Source organism: Portunus trituberculatus, chromosome 46 (genome assembly GCF_017591435.1).
Source record: "Portunus trituberculatus isolate SZX2019 chromosome 46, ASM1759143v1, whole genome shotgun sequence".
Lineage (NCBI taxonomy): Eukaryota > Metazoa > Arthropoda > Malacostraca > Decapoda > Portunidae > Portunus > Portunus trituberculatus.
In genome coordinates, this window is record NC_059300.1 from 12149781 (window position 1) to 12175627 (window position 25847).

General features: G+C 35.5%; 1 protein-coding gene across 9 annotated transcripts in view; it reads left to right on the forward strand.

Annotated features, from left to right (window-relative positions):
* LOC123520340 (bromodomain testis-specific protein-like) overlaps window positions 1–25847 on the forward strand; it is a 70210-nt gene that overhangs the window by 35542 nt on the left and 8821 nt on the right. For all 9 annotated transcript variants that reach the window (XM_045282556.1, XM_045282555.1, XM_045282557.1 and 6 more), the window contains 12 exons: window positions 3530–3622; window positions 3989–4090; window positions 4769–4914; window positions 5168–5333; window positions 5931–6324; window positions 6557–6727; window positions 6846–6986; window positions 12914–13048; window positions 20021–20061; window positions 21214–21361; window positions 22362–22448; window positions 23169–24652. In XM_045282556.1, coding sequence (XP_045138491.1) covers window positions 3530–3622; window positions 3989–4090; window positions 4769–4914; window positions 5168–5333; window positions 5931–6324; window positions 6557–6727; window positions 6846–6986; window positions 12914–13048; window positions 20021–20061; window positions 21214–21361; window positions 22362–22448; window positions 23169–24652 — 3108 coding nt within the window. The remainder of the gene's footprint in view (window positions 1–3529; window positions 3623–3988; window positions 4091–4768; window positions 4915–5167; window positions 5334–5930; window positions 6325–6556; window positions 6728–6845; window positions 6987–12913; window positions 13049–20020; window positions 20062–21213; window positions 21362–22361; window positions 22449–23168; window positions 24653–25847) is intronic.

Sequence of the window (25847 nt, forward strand, 5' to 3'; positions counted from 1 at the left end):
TCTATTATTTATTTTGATTAACTGGATGTGTCAATTATGCGATGGAAGAATAATTGAGAAACTTATAAAGAATAAGTTGATGAAAAAAGTATATCACCATAAACTCTAGTACATGGATTTCTAAAGAGGGAGAAAAATTACCATTCTTCATTGTTACTCACCAGCTTCATGTAGGAATTGTCTTTTGACAATATAGTTTTTGCCAAGTTGAATAGTATATTTCATTGAACATGGAACCTATGAAATTTAAGATATTCAAGTCTCTTAATTTAAAGGTTGAGTTGAGTGTATTATCTGGTTATCAGTTAAAGTTTGCCATTGTAATCCGTAACACTCACTTGAAAAGTTTAGCATAGAATTTTACATGTGATATCCATAGCACCAGTGTCTCGTGTAATGCTGGAAGGTTACAAATGTATAGTGTTTCATATCACTGTCCATGTGTGTTAAGGAGAGATACCTCTGTCGTGTGATACTTTACTATTGTCTCAGTTTGTGACTATCTGTTACTGTGTTATTTTGCCAAAAGTGCTTCAAGAAAGATGTGCATCATGCATGAGAAAATGTCCTTGATTCATCCTGTTAATCAGTATGGTGATGAAAATTAACACATGAATATTTTTTGCTTGTTATGATTTGTCTATTGACTGTTTTGATTAGGTTTAGATAAGGTTGGTACCAGCTAATGTGGTAAGATCTGTGTTATAAGGTGAATTGGTTACTGGTGGTTGTTATGTTTAAATGTCCCAGAACTCTTGCCTGTGTCCAGATATTATTTATCTTCATGCATTGTTGGGTTAAAATGTTAACATTCCCATGTTTTGGGGAAATATTCAAAGGGAGTTTGTAAAATTCATAGGGATATGTTATTACTGTTATGATTTAAATAAATAGTAGTTATTGTAAAAGATGAAATCATTGTCAGTTCAAAAGAAAATAACTTTGGGAGACAAGTGAGATGGTGGACATTGGCAGAGCTGGAACTGTTGCTCTTTTTACTATGTATGAATGTGTGTGTGTGTGTGTGTGTGTGTGTGTGTGTGTGTGTGTGTGTGTGTGTGTGTGTGTGTGTGTGTGTTTGCTTGCTGGGAGACAGAGAGAGAGAATATAGGTGTGATGGAAGGGGTAATGAGCACACACACACACACACACACACACACACACACACACACACACACACACACAGGGAGTTAGTTTTGAATTGTTTCACTAGCAGTTTTTGGTAGTCATGTGTAACCAAATGTGGTAACCAAGATTCATGTCTGCATGACCCATGCAAACACTTTGAAAAGGGTAGTATAATTGCTTTGCCTTTTGGTAAAAATTTGATGCATGCATATACAGCATCAGTAATTTTGAATGCGTAATTTTCTTTTTATGATGTGTAAGTAATGTGCTAGAAGTGGGTAACCATCAGAATTTGATAATTGCTTCTTTTTGTGTGACATTTCTCAGGTTCTAACTAATGCTTCAATATTTCTTTATATATATATATATATATATATATATATATATATATATATATATATATATATATATATATATATATATATATATATATATATATATATATATATATATATATATATATATATATATATATATCTCTCTCTCTCTCTCTCTCTCTCTCTCTCTCTCTCTCTCTCTCTCTCTCTCTCTCTCTCTCTCTCTCTCTCTCTCTCTCTCTCTCTCTCTCTCTCTCTCTGTTTTCTTTTAAAAATCATGTTACCCTTTTTATTTGAATATTCTGAATGACTTCCACTTTGCCTGGGTTATCTAGGTTAGTATGATCAGCCAGTAACAGATGCACTCTGTCTTGAAAGAGGGAATGAAATAGCTTTCCAGATGTCTCTACATTAGTGAATACCAACTTCTGTTCTGTTTTTTATTTATTTATTCTTTTATTTTATTTATTTATTTATTTATTTATTTTTTTTTTTTTCCCTTTCAATCAGTTTGCTTGGATTTTCTCATTCATGAGAAGGACTACAAAATTATCTTACATAGTCACTGCAAAGGCAATCTTAGAATATACTTATTTTTTGGTTTGTATATTGTATTTGACAAGTCAGCTGCCACTGCTTCCCTCCCTCACCCCTGAAACCTCAATAGATTTCACCCTTGGAGTCCTGATATTTCACTCGGGGTTAGGAAATGCTGCTCCACACAGCAGCTTTCAAAAGAGAGATTTGGAGTATTTAGCTACCACCTAATGAAAACAGGTGTCCTGAATTCTCTTTACACATGCTAAAGAGTTTATGGAGTTCTTTCCCTCTTCCAATCTCATTAAGATATGTAGTGCATGGCTGAATGCAAAGGAGGGAAGGTCTGAGCATGGAATAAGACCCCTTAGAATCACTCTCACTCTATTTGGAGATGGTGAGAGGAGGATAGAGACTGTGAGATCAACCTGTTCTATAAAGAAATTAATGAATCAAAAGTTTTTATCACTGCCAGGTCCCACCAAACTGCTTCTGCACCTTTCACATCAAATGCTTTGCCATATTTTGCACTTAGGTTTGTAATTTATAATCTTGATTGCACTGCACCAACCATTCAAAAGTGCATTGAGAATATTTGAAAAAAAAAGTGGGGATTGCCATGGTACAGTGGAAATGCTTGCAATTGGGGGACCAAAAGGGTTCTCAGGTGTACAGGTTTGAATCTTGGCCACTGGCTGAGAGTAGGAAGAGCATCTACACAGGGTAACGGTTACCAAATTCCATTTCTACAGGGACTGTCCCATTCCTGATTAACTAAGGCAAATGGATGTCAAACCAAAATTTATAAAATAAAATATGATCTCTTTGTTCTGAATGTACACAATAATTTGCTTTAGTATTATTGCTTATCACTGAGACTCCATACTCAGTTTCTGTGCTCCCAGGGAAGATGTTTTGTCTATTTTTCAGTACTTATTTGTGGTTGGGTGAATCACTTCCTGTTAAAATGCTGAGATTACCTTCAGGAAACTTAGAATGTCATGCACATTGTGTTGGGAGGGAAAAAAATCAAATCATTATCGTATCAACAGTTTTAATATCTATCACCATCTTGCAGAGGAAAACCTTCCTTACAAGTTTGGTGATATACATTATTGTAGTAAAATTAATTCTAGCAAAAAAGGTTACTCACAGCATGGCAAAGATTTCAGAGTGCTAAAAAAAACCTGTTGTTAACACAAAGGTGCTTGATATATATAACATGGATGTCTTCTGCATAATTCTGTGTGGAATTGAAAAAAAAAATCTATAGTTATTTGATACATAAGGCTCGATTATGAGAGTAAATCATAATTGGTGCCGATGCTTCGAGAATTCACCTTTCACAAACATTATTTTTTTTACATTGATGATCTGAAAGTGCTGATATGTGTGTGAGAAAGTGAAGGAGTAGCATGGATGCATACAAGTATAATGAGTATGTACCTTTGTGTGTATTGTTTACATAATTGCATGTGCATATACACAAATACTCAATGTATGTGTTTACTAGAAGAGAAAATATTAATGATAAATTTGTTTTCCAGCCACAACACAGCACGAAACCTAAAGGAAAGGTTTCGGAATCCTTTAAAAACTGCAACGAAATTCTCAAAGAACTTTTTTCTAAAAAACATTCGGTAAGTGAATGTTATGCTTTTTATGTAGCTTGATGGCAGTTGTTAATATAATTCAAATGATTATCAAAGTTATTGTCTTAACTTGAGAGCACTTTATTGCCATATTAGTTTTTAGGAAATGCTTTGCTTCATTGCTTGTTTTTTTGGTTTTGAATTTTATTTTAAATTTATTGATATGCATTCATCTGTTCTTGATCATAATTTTGTAACTCCTTTTCTTCCTTTGTATAAACAAAGTGAGTGGTTTGTTTATCATTTGGCTTCAGCATAAAATTCTGTCTTTTCCTTGTGTCACCATCCTTAACATACATGTTAATTAGATACATGAGTAGAATGATAATTTAGTACCCTCTTGGATTTTTGCAGGGATATGCATGGCCCTTTTACAAACCAGTTGATGCAGATCTCCTCGGGTTGTCAGATTATCATGAGATAATCAAACATCCAATGGATTTGGGTACAGTTAAGGTAAGTTAATCAATGTCTTGGCTGTTATTGTAATCTGTATTTGAGATATTTTTTCAATCATAAATTTTGTTGGATGCAATCAATGTATGATCTTTGGATATAGTATTCAAGCCTTCAGGAAGATGGACTTTGGAGTTCTTTTATACTCTCTTCCTAAGAAAAGATGTTTCAATGTGCAGTGATTTCACCTTGGGAGAGGAAGTACCAATCTTCACACTGACAGCACACATTTTGTGATAATCAGTTGTGGTGCTTATCCAGTAATCACTGTATCAGGATCTAGCAACACTGTTGAGTTATCCCTGTGGTCTCATTAATAGACCAGTCCTAGTTCTGCATTGGACATGATTAACTGATAGGAGTTCGTGATGACGTGAAATTGGTAGATGTTGGCAAATCTTGCAGTTAATAATGGTGTATTTGAAAATGGACATTAGGAAGATTAATATGAAAGTCAAGGTGTTTGAAGAGATGGAGTATTATTAGTTTTTAAGGTTGCTTGTCAATGTAAATAAAGAAGTAAAAGGTGAAGTTTAGATCTACAGTTCATAAGTTTAATTAGTTCCTGAAAGTTGTTTGTGACCCAAAGGATTGGTTAGCCACAATAGTTTTCCTCATAGGAATCATTGTAAAATGAATTTACCAATACAGTAATACAATAATTTATGTACTTTTCAGACAAAAATGGACAATAGAGAGTACAAGAATGGTGCAGAATTTGCAAATGATGTCAGAACCATATTCACCAACTGTTACAAATACAACCCTCCTGACCATGATGTTGTTGCAATGGCAAGAAAACTTCAAGATGTTTTTGAAATGAGGTGAGGTTAACTTTAGTTTTTATATGAATAAGAAAATTGGTGTGTGATGCTGCCTTAGAACTGCCACAAACTCTTGTTCTGAAGACTGTAGTGGGATTTCTTTTGATTTTGGCTTAAATTCTTTAAAACATGGATATGCACCACCTATCAATTTGTTAACATCATTGTTTCTTCTTTTTAAGTAGATATAAATTTTTTTTATTACTGTAATTGTGTTTTTAAGAAAGTCGAGTAATTTTTTCTTTTTATGCAGATATGCCAAAGTGCCGGAAGATGAGCCATTTGAAATTCACCCTGCCACAGACTCTGAGGAATCAGATAGTGAAAGTGAAAGTGAAACAGATGACTCAGAAGATGAGAGAGAAAGAAAGCTTGTTCAGCTTCAAGAGCAGCTAAAACAGGTCCAGGAACAAATGAAGGCAAGTTATTAACTAACTTATAGATAAAACTTTTACTGGTTTAGATATAGGGGAATACTTGGAGATAGAGGTTTTGAGCTGGAATCTGTGTGTGTGTGTGTGTGTGTGTGTGTGTGTGTGTGTGTGTGTGTGTGCGTGCGTGCATGCCTGCGTGTGTGTGTCTGCCATATCTGGTAATCTAAATTGCAAGGGATGTAACTCTGATGTATGAAACACCTCAGTCATTAGTTCTAAAGATATGGTCTGTAAGTATGAAAGTTTATTTTAAGACTCCTGCCAATCAGTGGTGTTAGTATTGTAGACTTCTTTGTATTAGAATCTCTGAATTGGATTTGACTATAGATATGAGGGAAACCTTTCGTTATGGTTTTTGGGATTTGTAGTTTTTTCTGAGTATACCCAGATTGTTTGAATTTGTTTCAAGCGGTTACTTGATTTAGGATTTAAGTTTGAAATATTAAAAAAAAATTCATCTTCAGTCTTTCCTATCTTAAACATGTTTACATTATACACTAGTTCCTTTAAATTGGTATGTTTTCTGTGTTTTTTCATTTAGCCTTTTGTGTCATCTAATTACACATTTTTTTTTTATTCCAGTTGTTAGTTGAAGAATCCTTAAGAAGAGGTAAAGATAAGAAAAAGAAAACGAAGAAGAAAAGTAAAGACAGAGAAAAAATGTTATCTGACCTTCCAAATATGCCCATGTCTACGGCGCCCTTAGTTAATCAGAACACGCCAGCGGCAGCTGTTGTCGCAGGTTCTGTAGCTCCATCAAGTGTACCAGCACCTGGTCCAGTTCCTGCTAAACCTAAGAAAAACAAAACTAGTAACAACAAACAAAAGAGACAGCGGTCAAATGCAAGTAAATCAAAGAAGAAGGCAGCTGGTGGTTCTCTGGGCATGGTGTTTGACTCTGAGGATGAGGATAATGCCAAGCCTATGTCATATGATGAGAAGAGGCAACTCAGTTTAGATATAAATAAACTCCCTGGTAAGTAACTCATTACACTCGTATTAAACTAATTAATGGCATACATGGTAACATGGCCAAATTGTCTCATAGTGATGATGCATTATAGAAGTTGATAGTAAAGCTTGTTAGATTTTTAAGTAGTGGGATGTTGGAGTTTTCTTACTTTCTTCTTCCTTTCTTGCGTTGTTTCTTCCTTTTCTTTCCCTGGATTATAAATCTCTTTCCTGTGACTAATTTTTGTTTCCAATAGGTGACAAGCTGGGAAGAGTGGTGCATATCATCCAAACAAGAGAACCATCACTAAGGGATTCAAATCCTGATGAAATAGAAATAGACTTTGAAACCTTAAAGCCTTCAACATTAAGAGAATTGGAAGCATATGTTGCCTCCTGTCTCAGGAAAAAGCCGAAAAAGGTTATCAGTAAGTGTGATTGGATTTCTGTTAACTTGAATATAGATACTTGAACCTGAACATTTCTGTGCATATTCTTTTGATCTCTGTTAGAAGTTTACAGCTGTTGGAACTTGCTCTTTCACAGCTCGACCAGAGAAGAAGGCTGTCCTATCGAAAAGTAAGGAAGAATCTATGGCTGAAAAGAAGCAGGAACTTGAGAAGAGATTACAAGATGTTACAGGTCAACTGGGGAATCCAGCAACAGCAAGAAAAACCCCTAAGAAAGGTATGCCTCTCTTTCTCTTTATTACTTTTGTGCTTTGTCTTGGAATCTGGTTTTTGTATCAGAGATGCAGCTGAAAGATGTTCTGTTTATCCTGTCCTTTTATCTTTATATCTCTCAAATATCTTGCTCCTCTCAGGAGTATCCCCATAAAGGTGGCTATGGTAGAAGAAACCCCACCTGTTCCTATCCAAACATTCCCTTCTTGCTTATTGAGGTGCTTGGCATGTATAAACATCTATTTTGCATGTTTTTCCTTTATCCTATCCTTGTGCAGTGGTGACATGATAATCAATTAAGGATTTTAGTTATCCATCTGATTGTATTTAATGTCCTTAACAATTTCATTAAGTGATGGACATATCAGAAGAGTGCTCATTCTTGCCCTTGCATTCTCTTACTTTTATTTTTTCTTCTCTCTTGCCTTCTTCCCTTTCTTTCCTTGGGAAATCTGGATGAAGAAAGCAAAAGAAAGCATAAAGGGATTATAGCTTTGAAAGGAATAAAAGGAAGTAGATGAAAATGGTCTAGGATTTTGTGTTCATTTAGGAAAATAAATGTCGTGAAATGTGTTTGCATCTGTGTGTGTGCTCACTTCAGAATGCATGAGTGAGAGAAGGGAGGGGAGTTATTCCTGTAATGCTGTGAGTATAAGTTAGATGGGAATGGAAATGTTGGAATTTATAAGATAGCAAGTGTGTAGCAAAACTGATAAAGATCTGGAAGAACAATAGGCTTGTTTTTGACTTTCAATGAATTTTTTTTTTAGTGGTGTGTGTAGCTAATGGGTGAAAGAGGTGAGAAGAGTTTGATTATATATTAATGAGAAATAAACAAAGGATGTATTGTACAGTTACCACATATGGTAATTGTCCTTGCTGGGGGGATAAGGGCATAGGCTGTATGCTAATCTAAGGACTGTCTTTGACAGCTTTCTTAGTACTTCTTTCTGTTGCATCAGTGGATTAAGGATGGTCACCAGGTGATTGAGGTCTTAGCTAACTTATAAAAAGATTTTTTTTGTTAAATGTGTGCTTAGCAGGTTTATATGTAGGGAGGTGAGGTGTAGATAGAAACCTTTCACAAAGGTATATTGGTATATTTTTCAACCAGCTTAGTTGTGCTGGTATTTTGGAATATTTGGACTGCAGATGGTTCATTCATACATTAGATAGAATTGTTCATGTTAATGATACAGTGGTCCCCTGGGTTATGCCTGCTCCAGTATATGCTCTTTCCTGCTGCCCATAATTTGCATTGGTTTGTGCCTGCACAGTTAGTGGCACTACACCTTGTGTATCCAAGTTTCAGTCTAACATAAGCTCCAACTCACTCTAGGTGTATACATTACAAACAAACGAACAAACAAGCAAGCAAGCTAAACTACATACGAACATATGAGTGTAACAATCTTCCATTTCAACTGCTGCTGCAATAGTTTAGGCAGAAGCAGACAGGTCTGCAGTTTTAGAAACGTAATTAAACTTTTTTTTTTTTGTCAGACGGTGGGGAAAAATAGTAGTTGAAGGTTGGCGATTTTTTTTTTTTTTTTTTTTTTTTTTTTTTTTATGCAAAGTTATAATATATATATGTACTGGTGATGAGCTGAGAATTTCAAAGACATGATACATTAACACCCAGTTGTGACAGTAATCCAGAAGGATGATGACAGGACTGAAACCTCATTGAGGCTTCAGTCTATCTAGTAAGATCACATCTTACTAATATCCCTTGGAATGTTAAATTGTCCTGTGGGTCATGCCACACCTTCCACAGTTCACCTGTCATTCAGGTTCTTCATGGCTGACACTCCCTCCAACATATTCAGGGGATGGCCAGCTGGGTGAGCAGTGGCAGATTTGTGACTGTCAGCTGGTCCAGAGATGTTATTAGATAACACTGAAAATTTTTGGATGATGGTTCACAGTGTTGAGAAGGGATTTTAAGGAGGTAGAGCAGTTTGATCTCATTTCTGTCATAGAGGCAGTGTCTGTGGGTACAGAGTGATGTTCCTGTGGCTGATTGTTCACATGGTGTTTTAAGATATTTGAATGCAGAAAATTTTGGCTACAAGTTTGAATGAGATTAATGCCTATGTTAAGAAGTGACAGAATCAGGTTCTATATTTTGGAGGAACCTGGCTACTAGGCATATGTGAAACAAAACATATTGAATTGGAAAACAGTAAGAGTTAATTGAATTAGAAAAGAAAAAAAATTAAAAAGAGGGAAGGAACTTTTGTAGAAGAAAGCACAGTAAACCTTTGTTGTAGTGAATTAATTTGGGGTACATCAGTGATGATAAAAGTTGGGGGTGGGGAAGAAATGGTCAGGTCCCCCATCACACACCAAACTTTGATATATTAGGAAGTTGTGTGTCATGCATCAACAGAATATTGTTGATTCACAGGTAGGGGTGTCTTAAGGTGTCACCTAGTTATTTGTTTATTTTCTGTGTCTAGCCTGAAATAACAAAAATAAGGTAGAAAAAAAGAGAAAAAGATGAAAAGCTCACTGAGATACCAATATCCAAAGTAAGTGTTTCAAAATTTTTGTTTTGAAAGTCATGACAAGCCATAAGGGGAATTACAGAAGCAGGCAGGTAATTCCAGAGTTTGAGAAAAAGGGATGAAAGCTTGAGAGTACTGGTTAATTTATGCATTAAAGAGGTAGACAGATTAGGGGTGAAATTATGAAGTCTTATGCTGTAAGACTAGGATGAGTAGGAAGTATGCAACATGCATGAAAATAGCAAGAGGCAACTTGCAGCAAAGAGACAGGCTGAAGACAGCTAGTTGTGAGAGAGTTGAAATAAAATGCTTTTGATTCCACCTTGGATATTCCTTGATATATATATATATATATATATATATTTTTTTTTTTTTTTTTTTTTTTTCCTCCCATTAGTTAAGTATCTCTGCCTCCTTCAAGCAGCTTTAGGACTGAGGTAGTAGGTGGTGTGGATTAGCCAGGAATCAAGTTGTGTTGTTTGAGAACTGGAACTGAAGCAATTAGGAGTTCAGAATTTGTTCCAAGAATGGTTTGTTCAAAAAGAGAGGGATTCAGTTAATGAGTTTCCAGTGTGTGTGTGTGTATTTACCTAGTTGTAGTTTTACAGGGCCTGGGCTTTATGCTCGTGTGGTGTGTGTGTGTGTGTGTGTGTGTGTGTGTGTGTGTGTGTGTGTGTGTGTGTGTGTGTGTGTGTGTGTGTGTGTGTGTGTGTGTGTCTGCAATTCACCATTATGCAGTATTTCACTTCATATTCTTTCTTCTTTAATATCCTTTGCTCACTGTGTGATAGCTTGTGGTTAATTTTTGCAATTGCCAGAGTGCACATTCACTTGCTCTGCATGCAAGTATAGTGGCATTTGCTTGGGTATGTTTGTATGTATGTATTGTGAGCTTATCTTCTTTTGTTGTTGTTGTTGTTGTTGTTGTTGTTGTTGTTACTACTACTATTATTATTATTACTTATTATTATTATTATTATTATTATTATTATTATTATTATTACTACTACTACTACTACTACTACTACTACTACTACTACTACTACTACTACTACTACTATCATTACCATCATTTATGTTTTTTATCTATTAAATTTCTGTTCATTGTTTTTGTATGCTAGATCACTTGTGGCTTCGTAGTCATTCCTTATCTCAAAGGATGAGAATGATAGAGATAGCACATAGAGGCCCTGGATGTTGTGTTGGTGGGGATACATATAGTTGTTAAGGAAATCTAAGGGTGGGAATAACAGTAAATTGTGTATGGAACAGCTCCAGCGTGTTCAAGAGACACTGAGTGGGCAGCCTGTGACTCAACAACGCTGGGCCATGCTCACCCTTTAAGAGAGACGGTGCCAGAAAGACATTTAGTGTCATTTTAAAATAATCAATGATTAAGATAGTAATTGCTATTGAAATAATGATAATGATAATAATAAAGTCAAATTACACAGTCACAGTGTTTCTTAGTTTCGCTTAGGTCGCTCAGGCGACCATATAGACTTGGACAGTACAGTGAGAGTAATGAAAAAACTTTTTCTATTTATTTCATTGCTTCATTCTTGTTTATTATAATTTACCTAACATACTACTTTAGGCGTTGACTAAATATGATATTTCACAGTTTTTATGTGTTTTATGGGGCACATCATATATTTCAGCAGACATGATGACTTTCAGATAAGATGGCCCCAAATTTCAGTGAGTTTTTTTTATGGTTTTAATTATATTGTTGGTATAATGATAACACCCAAATCACCAAACCATCTGTGGTGAAGTATGGGTCACTGAGCACAAGACAACTGAGATGGTAATGTACAATACACACCAGTACCATGAATAAAATACCTTCAATGTATTACCATTAATGAGATACGATAATCTTCCAAGTGCAAAACTTAACCTAGTATAAAATTCCCACCTAGTATTATGGAAAAGGATGGATGGACTATGTGCAATACAATCAGTTGTGTGTTATGGAGAAAAAGTTATTTGGTTCCAGGGAACCAGGATATAATATAAAGAAATTAACACATGCACCACTACGTGTGAGACAACACAAAAACTACATAAAGTGGCTTGATCTAACATTAAGTTATTGTGCAGATGAGTTTGGTTGATGTTTATAGAGATGGAGTTGGTGGACAATGTTTGATGTTGGTTCATGGAAAGTGGCATTGGTAGTGAATTGGTGAGCAGCGGCTTTCACAGGTGGCAAGTTAGTCTCATCAGTTTTAGTTTGTTATTCTGATTAAATTTCTGTTACTGTCAGTGGTCACACAAGTGGGAAGTTCTTTGTGCTAGTTTGGTGCATCATTCATCATTTTATCAAAATTTCACTGTTATATATTATTGCAACTGCATTGTTGCACACTCTAAAAAAAAAAAAAAAAAAAATATATATATATATATATATATATATATATATATATATATATATATATATATATATATATATATTGCAAATTACAGCTTTTCAGAATGATGTTATTGATCCCTGAGAAAGACTTCTATGTATTTATTTGTTTGTTTATTATTTATTTATTTATTTATTTATTTGTTTATTTATTTAATTATTTATTATTATTAATTTTTAATATGTCCAGGCCTATAGCACCTGTAGGTAACTTATATAGAGTATTGGAAGTGCTGTTAAGCTTCCACCCATTAGTGGTGCAGGTAATTTTATTTATAGTGATACCCATGTTAGGGCCCATATCACCACCCAAGTGCATCTTTGGTGTAACCACCTAGAACCTGGGTATCATGGTGACACGTAGGTAACTTTGAACCACTCAACAAATGGCAAAGTAACAGGGTGATACATGGTGGGATTCAAATCTACGCATGGACATCTGTCCAATCCCACGCTCACCACCCTATCCACTATGCCATCTCCGCTGCAGTTGTCAAAGCACTGCAAAATTAGGAGAATTCCAAGTTAAAAGAAAGAAAAAAGGGCATTTAAAGTTTCTGATGGTGTTTCATTTATAAGTCATCAGTACACATCTCATTTATTACATTGTCTATGATCAACATATAATGTAATTTTAATTAACTAAATTGAATCGTATTCTCTCTCTCTCTCTCTCTCTCTCTCTCTCTCTCTCTCTCTCTCTCTCTCTCTCTCTCTCTCTCTCTCTCTCTCTCTCTCTCTCTCTCTCTCTCTCTCTCTCTCTCTCTCTCTCTCTCTCTCTCTCTCTCTCTCTCTCTCTCTCTCTCTCTCTCTCTGTAATTTCTTGGGAAGCTAAGTTATGAAATTTAGTACATGCAAAGTTACCACAACTTACAACTTAACTTATCCAGAGGAATGTTTGTCATTGATTTTGCATGTTATGGGAATAGTTTTATTTGGATTCATTTTAGTAATCATTTTGTAATTTACTTACATGTGTCTTAACTTTCTTCTTCTTTTTTACAGATGAAAACAGGAGTGTAGATGTAGTTGGGGGAGGCACGTCACGATTAACAGAATCCAGCTCCTCCTCCTCAGACAGTGATTCATCCTCATCATCATCTTCATCGTCATCTTCAGATTCCTCAGACTCAGAAGCAGGTTAGATGTGCATTTCTCTCCCTATGGGAAAACAGATTTTATATCATTGTGACCAATATTGTTACGTCATTCAGCTGATATATTTTTCCCATTTTTTATTCATTTGTAAATAGTCAGTTCATTCCCAGTGTGCCAGATGGTTTTGGCACATGAACCTATTTATATTATAAGTTAAGCTGGGGCTGTTGGCATCCACCAAGCCCCAAACATGACAGTGCTGCCTTTCTCTTTTCCTTTATAATCTTTGCTTGTGCTGTCCCAAATTCTCTCTCTCTCTCTCTCTCTCTCTCTCTCTCTCTCTCTCTCTCTCTCTCTCTCTCTCTCTCTCTCTCTCTCTCTCTCTCTCTCTCTCTCTCTCTCTCTCTCTCTCTCTCTCTCTCTCTCTCTCTCTCTCTCTCTCTCTTATGATAAAGTTATGTTAATGGCTTGTCTCTCCCACCACTGTGGACACAAGAACAAGGCACAAAGATTGTACTGTAAGGATCAGGCCAGAGTGCAGGGATGTGTTCAGGGGTCAGCGAGTTTGTGCACCAAGATGCATTGTGGAGCTGTTGATTGGCATGAGCGAGGTCAGGCTGGGTCACACCTACACGTGGCAGACAGTGTGAATGGTGGCTTATTGCTCACTGTTTCACTCACACCAGAGTGCCAGAGGGAAATGGAGGGTTGGGTTGGCCAGAGTGAAATTAAAGGATTACAGGTTTATTTTGTTACATATTTTCATCATTTTCAAGGTTTTTTGAGTTGGGGGGCCAAAGTTGTTCCTGTTCAGTTTCACTGCCTTGGACCAAGTGAGCACATGATGCTGCCGGCTTGCTGGCCTCCAACACATTGTTTGCACTCACTGGCTTCATGTGGTCTGGATCCATAGGCCACAAGGTATCATCACAAACCCACTGCAGAGGGTATTCAACCCCTTCCACTGAACATGTCAGTCCGCAGTGTAAAACTCTTGCATTGCAGTGGCAAATGTGCTGATACCTTGTTCTGCGGTGGAAGGGGTATAGCATACCAGTACCTGAGAGCGGGAGGATCTGATAAAAGACTTGTAACATCAGCTAAGCCATCCTTCCACCCTAGTGCAGTAACCTCTCAAAGAGTGAGTGATTGTATGAGTGCAAATCTAAGAGTGAGGATGTTAGCAGTGTTGTATCTGTTTCAATACCAGTATTGAAAAATGGTGCATCATAATTCCAGTAATGTATAACTGTAAAGCTCCATCTAAAAATAGGCTTAAGTTCTTTATTTAAAGAATTTGTACTTTCACAATATTTTTTATCCTACAAAAAATACATTAAATTTTTGTAACCTTAGGTGATGCTGTGAGATAATGTAAGGATTGTAATGATTCTCCATGGATGTAAGGGCAGGTCTTTGCTGCTACCACATCTTTTAGGTCTAGTATATCTTCTGTATTTAGGTGCGTTTGCTTAATTTCAAGTGAGCAATAAGCTATCAGTTGAACATTGCCAAGCGTTATTGTGAGCCCGTGGCCAGACCACCACTGTACATATGAACTAAGAAAGTGGTATGTACTCCTCCTGGTGCATCACTGTCAACTTAAAATGTGTTTGTGTCTTTATTAGCAGATACAAATGTTGTATTATAAAAATAAATGAGTCATCCTTCTAACTAACTATTTCTTTGTCCCATGTCCCCTGGACACAGATTGCACTCTGGTGATCCTCATTGAAAAAATACACTTGGAAAAATTTTTGAAACTCCACTTTAACACACCATTTCCTCCATAATGTTTGTGTTAACCTAGGGTGTCGTAAATCCTTACATCTCTGCTGCATCCTCCGGTAAGTGGCCCTTGTCTTGTGATTTAGTAACCTGCATTAATGATTTTTATTCATATTTTCATGCCATTTCTTCTCAGCATGATAATTAAAGCCATTGAATGTGAGCTGCAATATCAAGATATCAAGAGGAATCTAAAATGATTCAAGATCATGAAGACCACTTGTGGAGTGCCAGCTCCTTTAACGTAGAAACATGTATTGATGTGTGGCAAGTTTTAGCATTGTGTTAGTACTCAGATGTTCTCTTTTGGGAGAGGTATAGGCTTTCAATAGGCTGTTAGAATAATGAGTTTTGTGGATATGAAAACTTTTCGTTAAAATGTGCTTGAAGGATGATTAGAGAAACCAACATTTTTGCATTTTGCTGTAGATTAAATGTGACAAACAATATTTTCTTTATTAAATTCATCAGATTTAGAGTTAGTAATGTGGTCATAAAAATCAGCAAAGCAATCATGGTATTGTGTATATTTTTATCTTTGAATATTTACTTGCTAACTTTGTATATATATTTCTGTTCTTGTAGAATGACTCTCTCTCTCTCTCTCTCTCTCTCTCTCTCTCTCTCTCTCTCTCTCTCTCTCTCTCTCTCTCTCTCTCTCTCTCTCTCTCTCTCTCTCTCTCTCTCTCTCTCTCTCTCTCTCTCTCTCTCTCTCTCTCTGTTGGGGTCATAGTTGTGAGATGAATAAGTAATAAAAAAAAAAATTCTTGAGTTTTAATTCTCTCTCTCTCTCTCTCTCTCTCTCTCTCTCTCTCTCTCTCTCTCTCTCTCTCTCTCTCTCTCTCTCTCTCTCTCTCTCTCTCTCTCTCTCTCTCTCTCTCTCTCTCTCTCTCTCTCTCTCTCTCTCTCTCTCTCTCTCTCTCTCTCTCTCTCTCTGTTGGGGTCATAGTTGTGAGATGAATAAGTAATAAAAAAAAAAAAATTCTTGACGTTTTTAATGTAAATATGAGAAAGCAGATGATCATTTTAATTTCTTGTAATGTTACTTGATAAAGCTACTCTTATGATATGAAGCTGATATTCAGGTGCAACTCTTATATCATATTAGTCAGTCAATTGAAGATCACATCGGATGCCTGCAAAGGTGTATGTTTTCTACCATTTCTTCTGAAGCCTTTAGTATAGGTCTATTGATTTATTAGTAATTATCATAAATAATGTTTTGCATTCCTAAAGCTGGTTAGAGAAGATATTAAATGTTCTATTCTTGATATGAGAACTTTGATACTTAAATTGCAGTGAAATATTGCACAATACTATGATTCTGAAAATTATATTAAGGTATTGCAATTCAGTATCTACTATTCCCATATATCCTTCAATGATTTTCAGCTTGTGTAATGAAAGTAAAATTAGTAATCTTCAGCTCTTATGATAATTGTTATTGTTATCATTATAGGTTGTTATTATTATTATTATTATTATTATTATTATTATTATTATTATTATTATTATTTGTTATTTTTTTATTTGTTTATTTTGAACTGAACTTGATTTCTACGTTCTACCTGTTATCAGGTATAAACCTATATATGAAATAACTGTGTTTTTCAAATTTACATTCATGATTTATAAAAAGCTCATAGGTAATGGTTAAAAATTTTTCATCTCTTGGTTCCCACTCATGTAGGGAATTTAGATTTACACTATTATCACCATAGCCAAATTTCTGTGCTGTTACATAACTTTTTGAATGTGAATTCATAAAAAGAGGTAACTAATTAATATTTAAATTTAGACAAAAGTAGGAAGGTTGTGAGGCCACAAAACAAAAGAAGCACTAGATATTGGAGTAACAAATATATGTATAGGACAGAGTTGGGTGAAGTTAAACGGTCATTAGAGATTGTGTGCTTCTCATGTTGAGTCCTAAGCAGTGCTGGTCAATATAAATGAGAATCTGGTTATGGATAGCTAGGTCAGATAATAGATTCCATAAATACCTAGGTATTTGGGAAGAGGAACTAATGTGCATACAATATATGAAGAAGTGTGTGTGTGTGTACATGAGTAAAAATGAGCATATGCTTAATACTATGAAATACATATAGACACTGCATTTCTCTGACGAGACAGCCAGACGTTACCCTACAGAACGAGCTCAGAGCTCATTATTTCCGATCTTCGGATAGGTCTGAGACCAGGCACACACCACACACCGGGACAAGGTCACAACTCCTCGATTGTGTGTGTGTGTGTGTGTGTGTGTGTGTGTGTGTGTGTGTGTGTGTGTGTGTGTGTGTTTGCAATGTACTTTGCTGTGTTATGCAGAGAAAATTATGATTTATATTTTATTCTTGAGGCATCAAGGTTGACCATACAAGTAACTTCCTAGGCAGCCACTTTATGAAGAAATGTGCATCACAAAATAGTGATCTTTGGTGCATCCCTATCCTGTTGAATAAACATTTCCATTCTCTCTCATCAAAGGCACAAATTCAAATTACAATGCTTATAATGAACCAAAATTTCTGCTTTGTCAGCAGATTTGAACATTTTATTAAACACTATTGATTTTAGATATGTACTAAAAATCCTCTTTATGGTTAGTAGCTAAGACAAGTCTTGTTTCATTTTTGGAATATAAATACAGAGGTGTTTTCTTGTCCCCTCACATCAGGTAAGAGACCACTAAGTCAAGCGTAAGCTCTTGAGCAGGCCAAAGGTATGTGTAGGGCTGAGTGGAAACCATGTGCTGGTCATATCCAAAACATCAATCAGACAATGTGGAATGGCTGGGTAAAATTAAAGGAGGAATTGGAATCAAACTAGAATAATCTTGAGAGAGTTACAGGTGTATTTGTATGTTTTAGTATGATTGTGGTTGCATATATGTGTATGTGTATGCATGCCTATGATTACATTCATACGTTATATAACTGTCATGTAATAGTTATCAACATTAGATTTTGTTTTCTATCCTTTGTTCCAACTATATAGAATTGATTCAACTTGTGTATGTGCATTTGATAATTTTTGTAGCACTACACTATTAATGGTAAGCAGACAAGTGTGTGTGTGTGTGTGTGTGTGTGTGTGTGTGTGTGTGTGTGTGTGTGATAGTATGACATGGTAGTTTTCAAATCAATATAAAAGACTAAGATTTACATTAAGTAAAACAAATGCCAATGTATGGCAATTCATTACCCAGAAGTCTTTTCGTGAAAGCAACATTTTTCAAGTGGTCACCACAGCATCTAACATATTTATTCTTGCCACTAAATCATCCATAATACTATAGGAAATTGATATTTATTCCTCATACTTGAATTCCTAACTTTTCTTTATGGATATTTAGAGTATACTTTACAGTACCAAGGAATACTAAGAAGCTTAAGGAATTCATCATTACTGAGGTCAAAATTAATGTACATTTAATGGATTGAGTTGGATTAAATTTTGTGGCTTGGTTGGTTGAATGTGTTCAATGACGTGGTAATGACTTACCAAATGTTCTTAAAAAGTTAACACTGGCTGATAATGAATTTCAAATGTAAGGTTTTTTGTATTTGTTTTATAGTAAACCCTACAGGTTTTTATATTAATTTGAAAACCACCACATCCTATTGTCCCATTTATAGAAATGCCTTTTCCACGACAGCTTTAAGATGTACATAGAAAACATGTTAAATGAATGTAACACATTAACCAAAGTACAGTTTTAAGGGCAAAAGCTAAGTTTTATGCATTTGATGAGTTGAAAATTGAAGTCGTTGTTTTTGGAATGTCTGTGTAGAGCAAGAAGTATTGAATGCTTTAAGGAATATATGTGGCTGAATAGGAAAAAAAATAAATTATGAATTGAAAAACCATTGGTAGGTTATATGTAATTATGGAAGCATGGAATGTGAGATGAGAGAACCAAACATGGGAATGAAAAGGATATGCATGATGAGGCAGTGATACTAATACTCGTGTATAAGCAAGAGACCTGGGTGTGGAATAAAAGGCAGAACTTTGCATACAAACTGTTGAAATGGATTATTAGAGAAATGCATGCTGTGGCAAGAATGAATGTTGAAAATAATGAAAGTTTATGTAATAGATTTGGTATGTCAAATAAATATGGAATGGTTGGGGTGGTCAAACATAGGACCATAAGATGATTTGGCTATGTAGAAGGAAGAGTAGTATTTAGGACAATGTATAGTTAAATGGAAGGATGTAGTGTTGAGAGAATATGTGAAAAAACATCATAGTTGTCTCTGTGGATATGTTTTTAGGAACAGTTTGTTGTAAATTACAAAAGTAATGATAATGAAACTTAGGCTTCTTCTTGTAGAACTGAATAGATTTTCATAGACAAGGAGTAATACACAAGTAATTGGGCATTTAGATAGGATATATACAAGAGATATTGCACTATTGTTAACATTCCACAAAATATGTGAGGCATTATTCGCTTAGGATGAAACATTATGTGGACCTCCATCTATTTGATATATAGAAGAACAATCCATATTTAGACGTGCTAGTGCATAATCTTTTTGTTTTCCTTTAATTGTCTTGGCACTACTTGTGTTGACAGTTTGAACTAAATCATTACTGTCTTTACCTGCCATCCCCCTTGACACTCAACTTACATCAACTATCAGTAGATTAAATGAAATAGCCAGGTATTTACCACCAGGATACATAACTTGGTTTGGCATATTATATCAAAGAGTACATGCTCAATCATATAATATAGATTATATTAAAGGGCATTTACTAGTCACTTTATTTTGTACTTGTCTTGAGATAAGTGCCAAATGGGACCAAGATTGAAGATTTCATTTTTCATTGGATGAGTGGTATTAAGAATGAACTCGTAGCTTTCTTATACTCTCACTGTGTTCGTGATCTTGTACCAATTTTAATGAATTATCTGTCATTTAGAAGTTGATAAATTTTGGTTAAATCTTTATTTTGAAATTTCTATCTTAGATCTATTTATTTGTTGTTATTTATTATTATTATTATTATTATTATTATTATTATTATTATTTTTTATTATTATTTATTTATTTTATTATTATTATTATTATTATTATTATTATTATTATTATTATTGTGTGTTGTAATTTACTAATTTCACATTGTGTGTGTGTGTGTGTGTGTGTATTTGTTTATTTATTTGTTTGTTTGTAATTATTCTTTTCTAAATTTTGTCATCTTCATTTCCAGGAAATCGCAAGCCCAAGAAACAAAAAGTAGATCCTTCACAGGTAAGCTGACTGCCATTTTCTTTACCTATGTACACTATGTGTGATATGGAGTCATTATTGAATAGCATATTTGTGTCTAGATATATCCATCTTTTGTGATATCAAAGGTGTGTAAAGGTTGTGGTATATCTGAGCTAAGGCATGTCAAAGGGATTGTCTGTTTTCTCCCTGACAATAGAAACAGCAAAGAAAAGAAATGCTGTTTAAATGATAGGCTCCTTACTTTGCTCTATTTGAATTGTGTCATTCAGATTTTAATACACATATTTTCAAATACAAAATGTGTGTTTTAGTTTACTATTAAGTTCTGGCAGATATACATTCACACACACATTATGTCTTCAGAAAATGCAGTCAGTGTTATTTGGGATATCTGGCTGGATATTTATTCATTTGATGTTAACTGTCCTAAGCTTGCATTTTGTATTTTATTTATGTATTTATTTACTTTTTCTCCCCACTTTTAAGTGATTGGGATAGATGCAAGTACTTCCTGACCAAACTGAAGCTTCTGAAGATGTATACTTATAACTTGTCCAACTAGAGACTGTATATTTACTACACTCCTCTTATTGATCAAGGAAAGATAATCGATGTGCCTCAAAACTTTCATATTAGTTGTTTCTTTTCCCATGACCCACTTTTACGAAGAAATACTTTGTAATGTTAGTAATTTGCATTAACTAGCAGGAAGTGAGAGAGAGAGAGAGAGAGAGAATTTTGAAAGAAAGATTAAGTTCAGTTAAAAAATATCTGACTCAAGGAAGTAATTGTGGCAAAATAAAATTACTCGTACATATATGAAATGTTTCTGAGACTTAGTAAAAGGATCATCCACATTTCCTGTTTTGTTTCATGTGTTACTATGGAAAGATCACTTCCCGCATAGAATCATTCATTTCTGTATCACTTAGTTGTCTTAGTCTCTAGATACTGATAATTTTGGATTATATGCTTAAATTGCTTACTCTAGACTATTAATTTGAATTTAGTATTGAGCCTAAAACTCAGAACCTGATCAAATTTTTATTGGAATCCAAACTTATCAGGTTTTGTGTTTTTGGCACAGATATAGTCTCATGTCATGCGTAACAAAAAATCAGCAACTGCAGCAATTAGAGTTGGGATTTATCATAATGGTTGCCATGACAGAAACAGTATCAGCATCAGCAAAAGCTGCAACAGGATCAACAACAGCCTCATCAAGGGGGAGGAAAAGGAGAGAATCGAAAGCTTTCCAACCCAAACTCAAATGCATCATCCACCAACCACAGCACCCCAATGGTTCATGCAACTATAAGTAAGTATCGTAATCAAGCGCTGCTATGGTATGTATGTTTAGTGACTTCTTCTCATTGTCATTGTTAAGATTGTTAGAGGCAGATAAAAAGTTTCTTGAGATATACAAGTCCACAATCTTTAATCCAAAATCTTAAGGATTAAACATTTTGGTTTTCGGAAAGTTTCAGAATAGTAGATTCTCTCTCTCTCTCTCTCTCTCTCTCTCTCTCTCTCTCTCTCTCTCTCTCTCTCTCTCTCTCTCTCTCTCTCTCTCTCTCTCTCTCTCTCTCTCTCTCTCTCTTCCTTGAAAAGACAAATTATGAATGGCCACAGCATGTTTGAGTGAGTGAGAGAGAGAATATATCCAATAGAGTTGTTTGGAAATGTTTATGCTGTGAGAGGAACACATATATATAGCCAGTATGTAGCCTCATTCTCTCTTGGGCAATATTTGTGAGCACTACTTCAAGGTTACTAAGACTTGAGTCTGGGGTGGACATTACAAATTAAAATTCATGTGTGCTGGAGCAGATATGCAAAGTTACAACTATGTTACTTACATATGCAAAGTATTTGTTCCTCTTCAGAGTCATGGCATCATTAGAACTTCATTTTAGATACCATTAGAGGATTTTGTCAATTGTAGGATAACATTTTTATAATCAAGAGATTGAAAATTATTGTAGTTTTTTCTTAACCATAGTTGTACTCGTAATTCTATTTACTACATTTTGACTAATGTTAAGTGATTTTATTCTAACTAATGTTAAATGATTTTATAGATTTTGGAGATGTTTGTTGTATGAAAGGAGACTTGAAATCATTCCTGGAGTGCAACATGTCATAATGGTATCAAAGGGTTTTATTTTTATTGCAGAAATGGGTAAGTTTTCAGGGAGGCTAATGTTTGTGCAGCTTAAATGTTTCCAGCCATTTCCATCTAATAATGGGATTTGATAGGGACACATCAAAATGTAATAAGTAATAAGAAAGAAGATTAACAAGCATTTGTTTTATAGGCAAAGGTGATTCCAAAGGAGACTCGGCAGGTCGTGTACAAAGTTTAAAGGTCACCCTTGGACTCCCTGCTAATAAACAATCTTCAGGTAAGTATTTTCATATTTGTGTAAATTATGGAGTTTTGTGTTCTCCATTCCCTAAAATTGATTCTATATTACTTATTTTAGATTATTTTAATGTTCTATTGAAGTTTTTTTGTCAGCTTATATATATATATATATATATATATATATATATATATATATATATATATATATATATATATATATATATATATGTATTAATATTTTATTTTTTTTCTCTCTCTCTCTCTCTCTCTCTCTCTCTCTCTCTCTCTCTCTCTCTCTCTCTCTCTCTCTCTCTCTCTCTCTCTCTCTCTCTCTCTCTCTCTCTCTCTCTCTCTCTCTCTCTCTCTCTCTCTCTCTCCAGACTTAAATATTCCACCTACCTTATCTTCCAATAATATTTCACAATCTTTATTTTCAATGTTATTACACATCTTCAAGATAAGGGAATAGCCTTTTGATGATAACTATGATGTGTGCCAATGAAAGTAAAGACTGCAATATTGTTACAGCTTATTAAAAGGTAGGAGAGTTGAGTCTAACCAAAGGTCACAGTGATATCACGACTTAGTACCAGTAACACTGGCATCACAGGGACAGTATGATAATGATACCTTAGCCTCATTTATTTATATATTTCCAAAACATGATTTGTTAGATTAGCCATTGTTATGAGTGCTACTTGTTAAGATGGTAATGGATATTGTATTGTGGAAGTAATGTCTTAACTTTTCATTTCAGCTCCTGAAGATGGAAAACCTGTTGATTCAGGAAAATCTGAACTGAAAAATATTTTGACCAGCAATAACACTCCAAAGTCACAGCCTCAGCAGTCCAGTAAAACACAGTCTCAAGATCAGCAGCAACATCTAGCAGAACAACAGAAGCAACAGGAACAACAAAAACAAGAACAAAAGATCCAGGAGCAGCAAAAGCAAGAACAGCAGAAACAACAAGAGCAAAAGGAACAATTACAAGAAAAACAAATTTATCAGGAGAAACAACTCCAGAAGCAACAGTTAGAACAACAGAAACAACTGGAACAACAAAAAATCTTGGAACAGCAGAAACAGTTAGAACAGCACAAACAGCAGTTAAAACAACAACAGCAGCAACAACAAAAGCTGCAACAGCAGGAAGAGCAACTTCAACGGCAACACCCTCAGCATCATCATCAGCAACAGCAACAGCAACAGCATCAACATCATCCACAGCAACAGCATCACCAGCACCATCATCAGGAACAGCAGCAGCAACAACAACAGCAACAACAACAACAACAACAGCAGCAGCAGCAGCAGCAGCATCCCTCCCATTCTTTGCCACCAACTTTGGAGCAACAACATTTACATCACCAACAACAATTGCAGCTTCAGCATCTGCAGCAGCAACAACACCATCACCATCAACAACAACAACAGCAGCAGCAGCAGCAACAACAACAGCAGCAGCAGCAACAACAGCAGCAACATTCACTAGCAGGAGCAGCAGTGGGTCACAATGTCACTGGACTTCCTCATCCTTCAGTGTCCAATGGCTTCTCTGGTGAAATGCCTCTAGGCATGGCAGCACAGTCACTTGTGCATAGTTTGGGAATTAGTGCAATTACAGGTTTGAGTGGGCTGACTTCTCTGGGACCCACAGGACTTGAAGGATTGGGTAGTGCTGTATCAAGCGGAATGATACCGAATCTTGTTGATGTAGTGTCATCAAGCAATGCTGCCATGTCTACTGTAACATCCTCCAATGCAGTCCCATCTCATAATCCCATGATGCCAAGTGGTTTAGATACACATCAAGATTTGCCATCACACCTACCAGAAACCAGTCTAGCTGATCTAAAGGCTGCAGGACTAGATACAAGTTTGGGATACTACCCTTCAGTATCACAAACACAAGGAGATCCATCAATGATTCGTAAGCAAACGGACATTGATATTCACCCAGATGTTTCTGCATTACACCGGCAGCATGCAGCAGATCCAACAGCCCTTGTGAATTACCTCACTTCCCAAGAAAAAAAGCAATCATCCTCTGCACCAGAAACTCCTAAATCGTCAAGCAGTTCATTTAATAAGCCTAAACCAACCCCTAAGAACTTGAGCTCTTGGTCATCATTAGCTCAGAGTGCTGTCCCGTCTCCTACTGCATCAACCTCTCTCAAGACTTCTGCTAGTGATTCTTTTGCGCAGTTCAAAAGAGTTGCAAAGGAGAAAGAAGCACGGGTACGTAGTATTAGATACCTTGTGATATGTGAATAGAGATCACTTTCATCTTTCTTATTCACAATCATATTTTCATAAAATGATATTTTCAGCTTACCAGTGTGACTCATCTTGTGAAATGACTTTTCTTAGTCAGCTCTCTGTTGTAGAACATTCTTTTCTCCTCAATGCCTCTTCATACTCCATCTCTCATACACACTCAGCTTTCCCCCATGCAGGAAGTGGTCTGACATCTCTCTCCTTAACACTAACACTCATAATCCAACAATTGGCCAGCCTTTCTCCTTAAGATCACCACATAATCCATCAGTGCCTTGGCAGCTACCCTTCCATGATCTTGTCTCTGCTATGTATACTTAATGAATCACTTTGATTTTTGGCATTAATAGTTTGCAATTGTTAGATCTCACTCCAGAGTCCTATCAAAGTTTCTCTTATTCCTTTTAGGTATGCTATACCTACATACCACACCATCAGCTACTTCACTTTCAACACAGCATCTTGGTCCCACATTACTAGTATGCTGAAACCTCTTTCCTGTCTCAAACATTCATCCAAATGAGTGGTGGAAAAAAAAAAAAAAAAAAATCCTTTCCATCTCATCATTATCAGTACCTGGTCCTTACCCTCTCAACATACTACATTACTCATCTAAATAAACCTGAACTTTACCTGCATATGCCTTAGTGATACTTATGTTCTGCTGCACATTGCTGCACTCTTTTTGACAGCAGTAGAGGCACATCCTCCCTTCCTCTCCCTTTACACTCAGTCACACTTCCAAATTGTTATTCACCTCTGCCTCTAATTTTTACTTCACTGAGAGCTAGTAGGTCGAGCTACCTCTCAACAAACATTTTCCACATCTCATTCTTATACACATTCATACTCCATCCACACACATTCAATTATCCAAGTCTTAGGGATCACAAAACAAAATAACTTCCCTCACCATCTTCGGTGGCCTTTTCTTTTTCATTGGGTATTAATTACAGAAAAAAATGGTCCCAAGGCTCCATGCTCCAACCCTATTTGTTGCTGCTTATGATGGACAGAGAATACAGTGGCAGTATTCTTAATATCCAACCATAGGGATATATATATATATATATATATATATATATATATATATATATATATATATATATATATATATATATATATATATATATACAGTAAAGTCCCGGGTTACGTC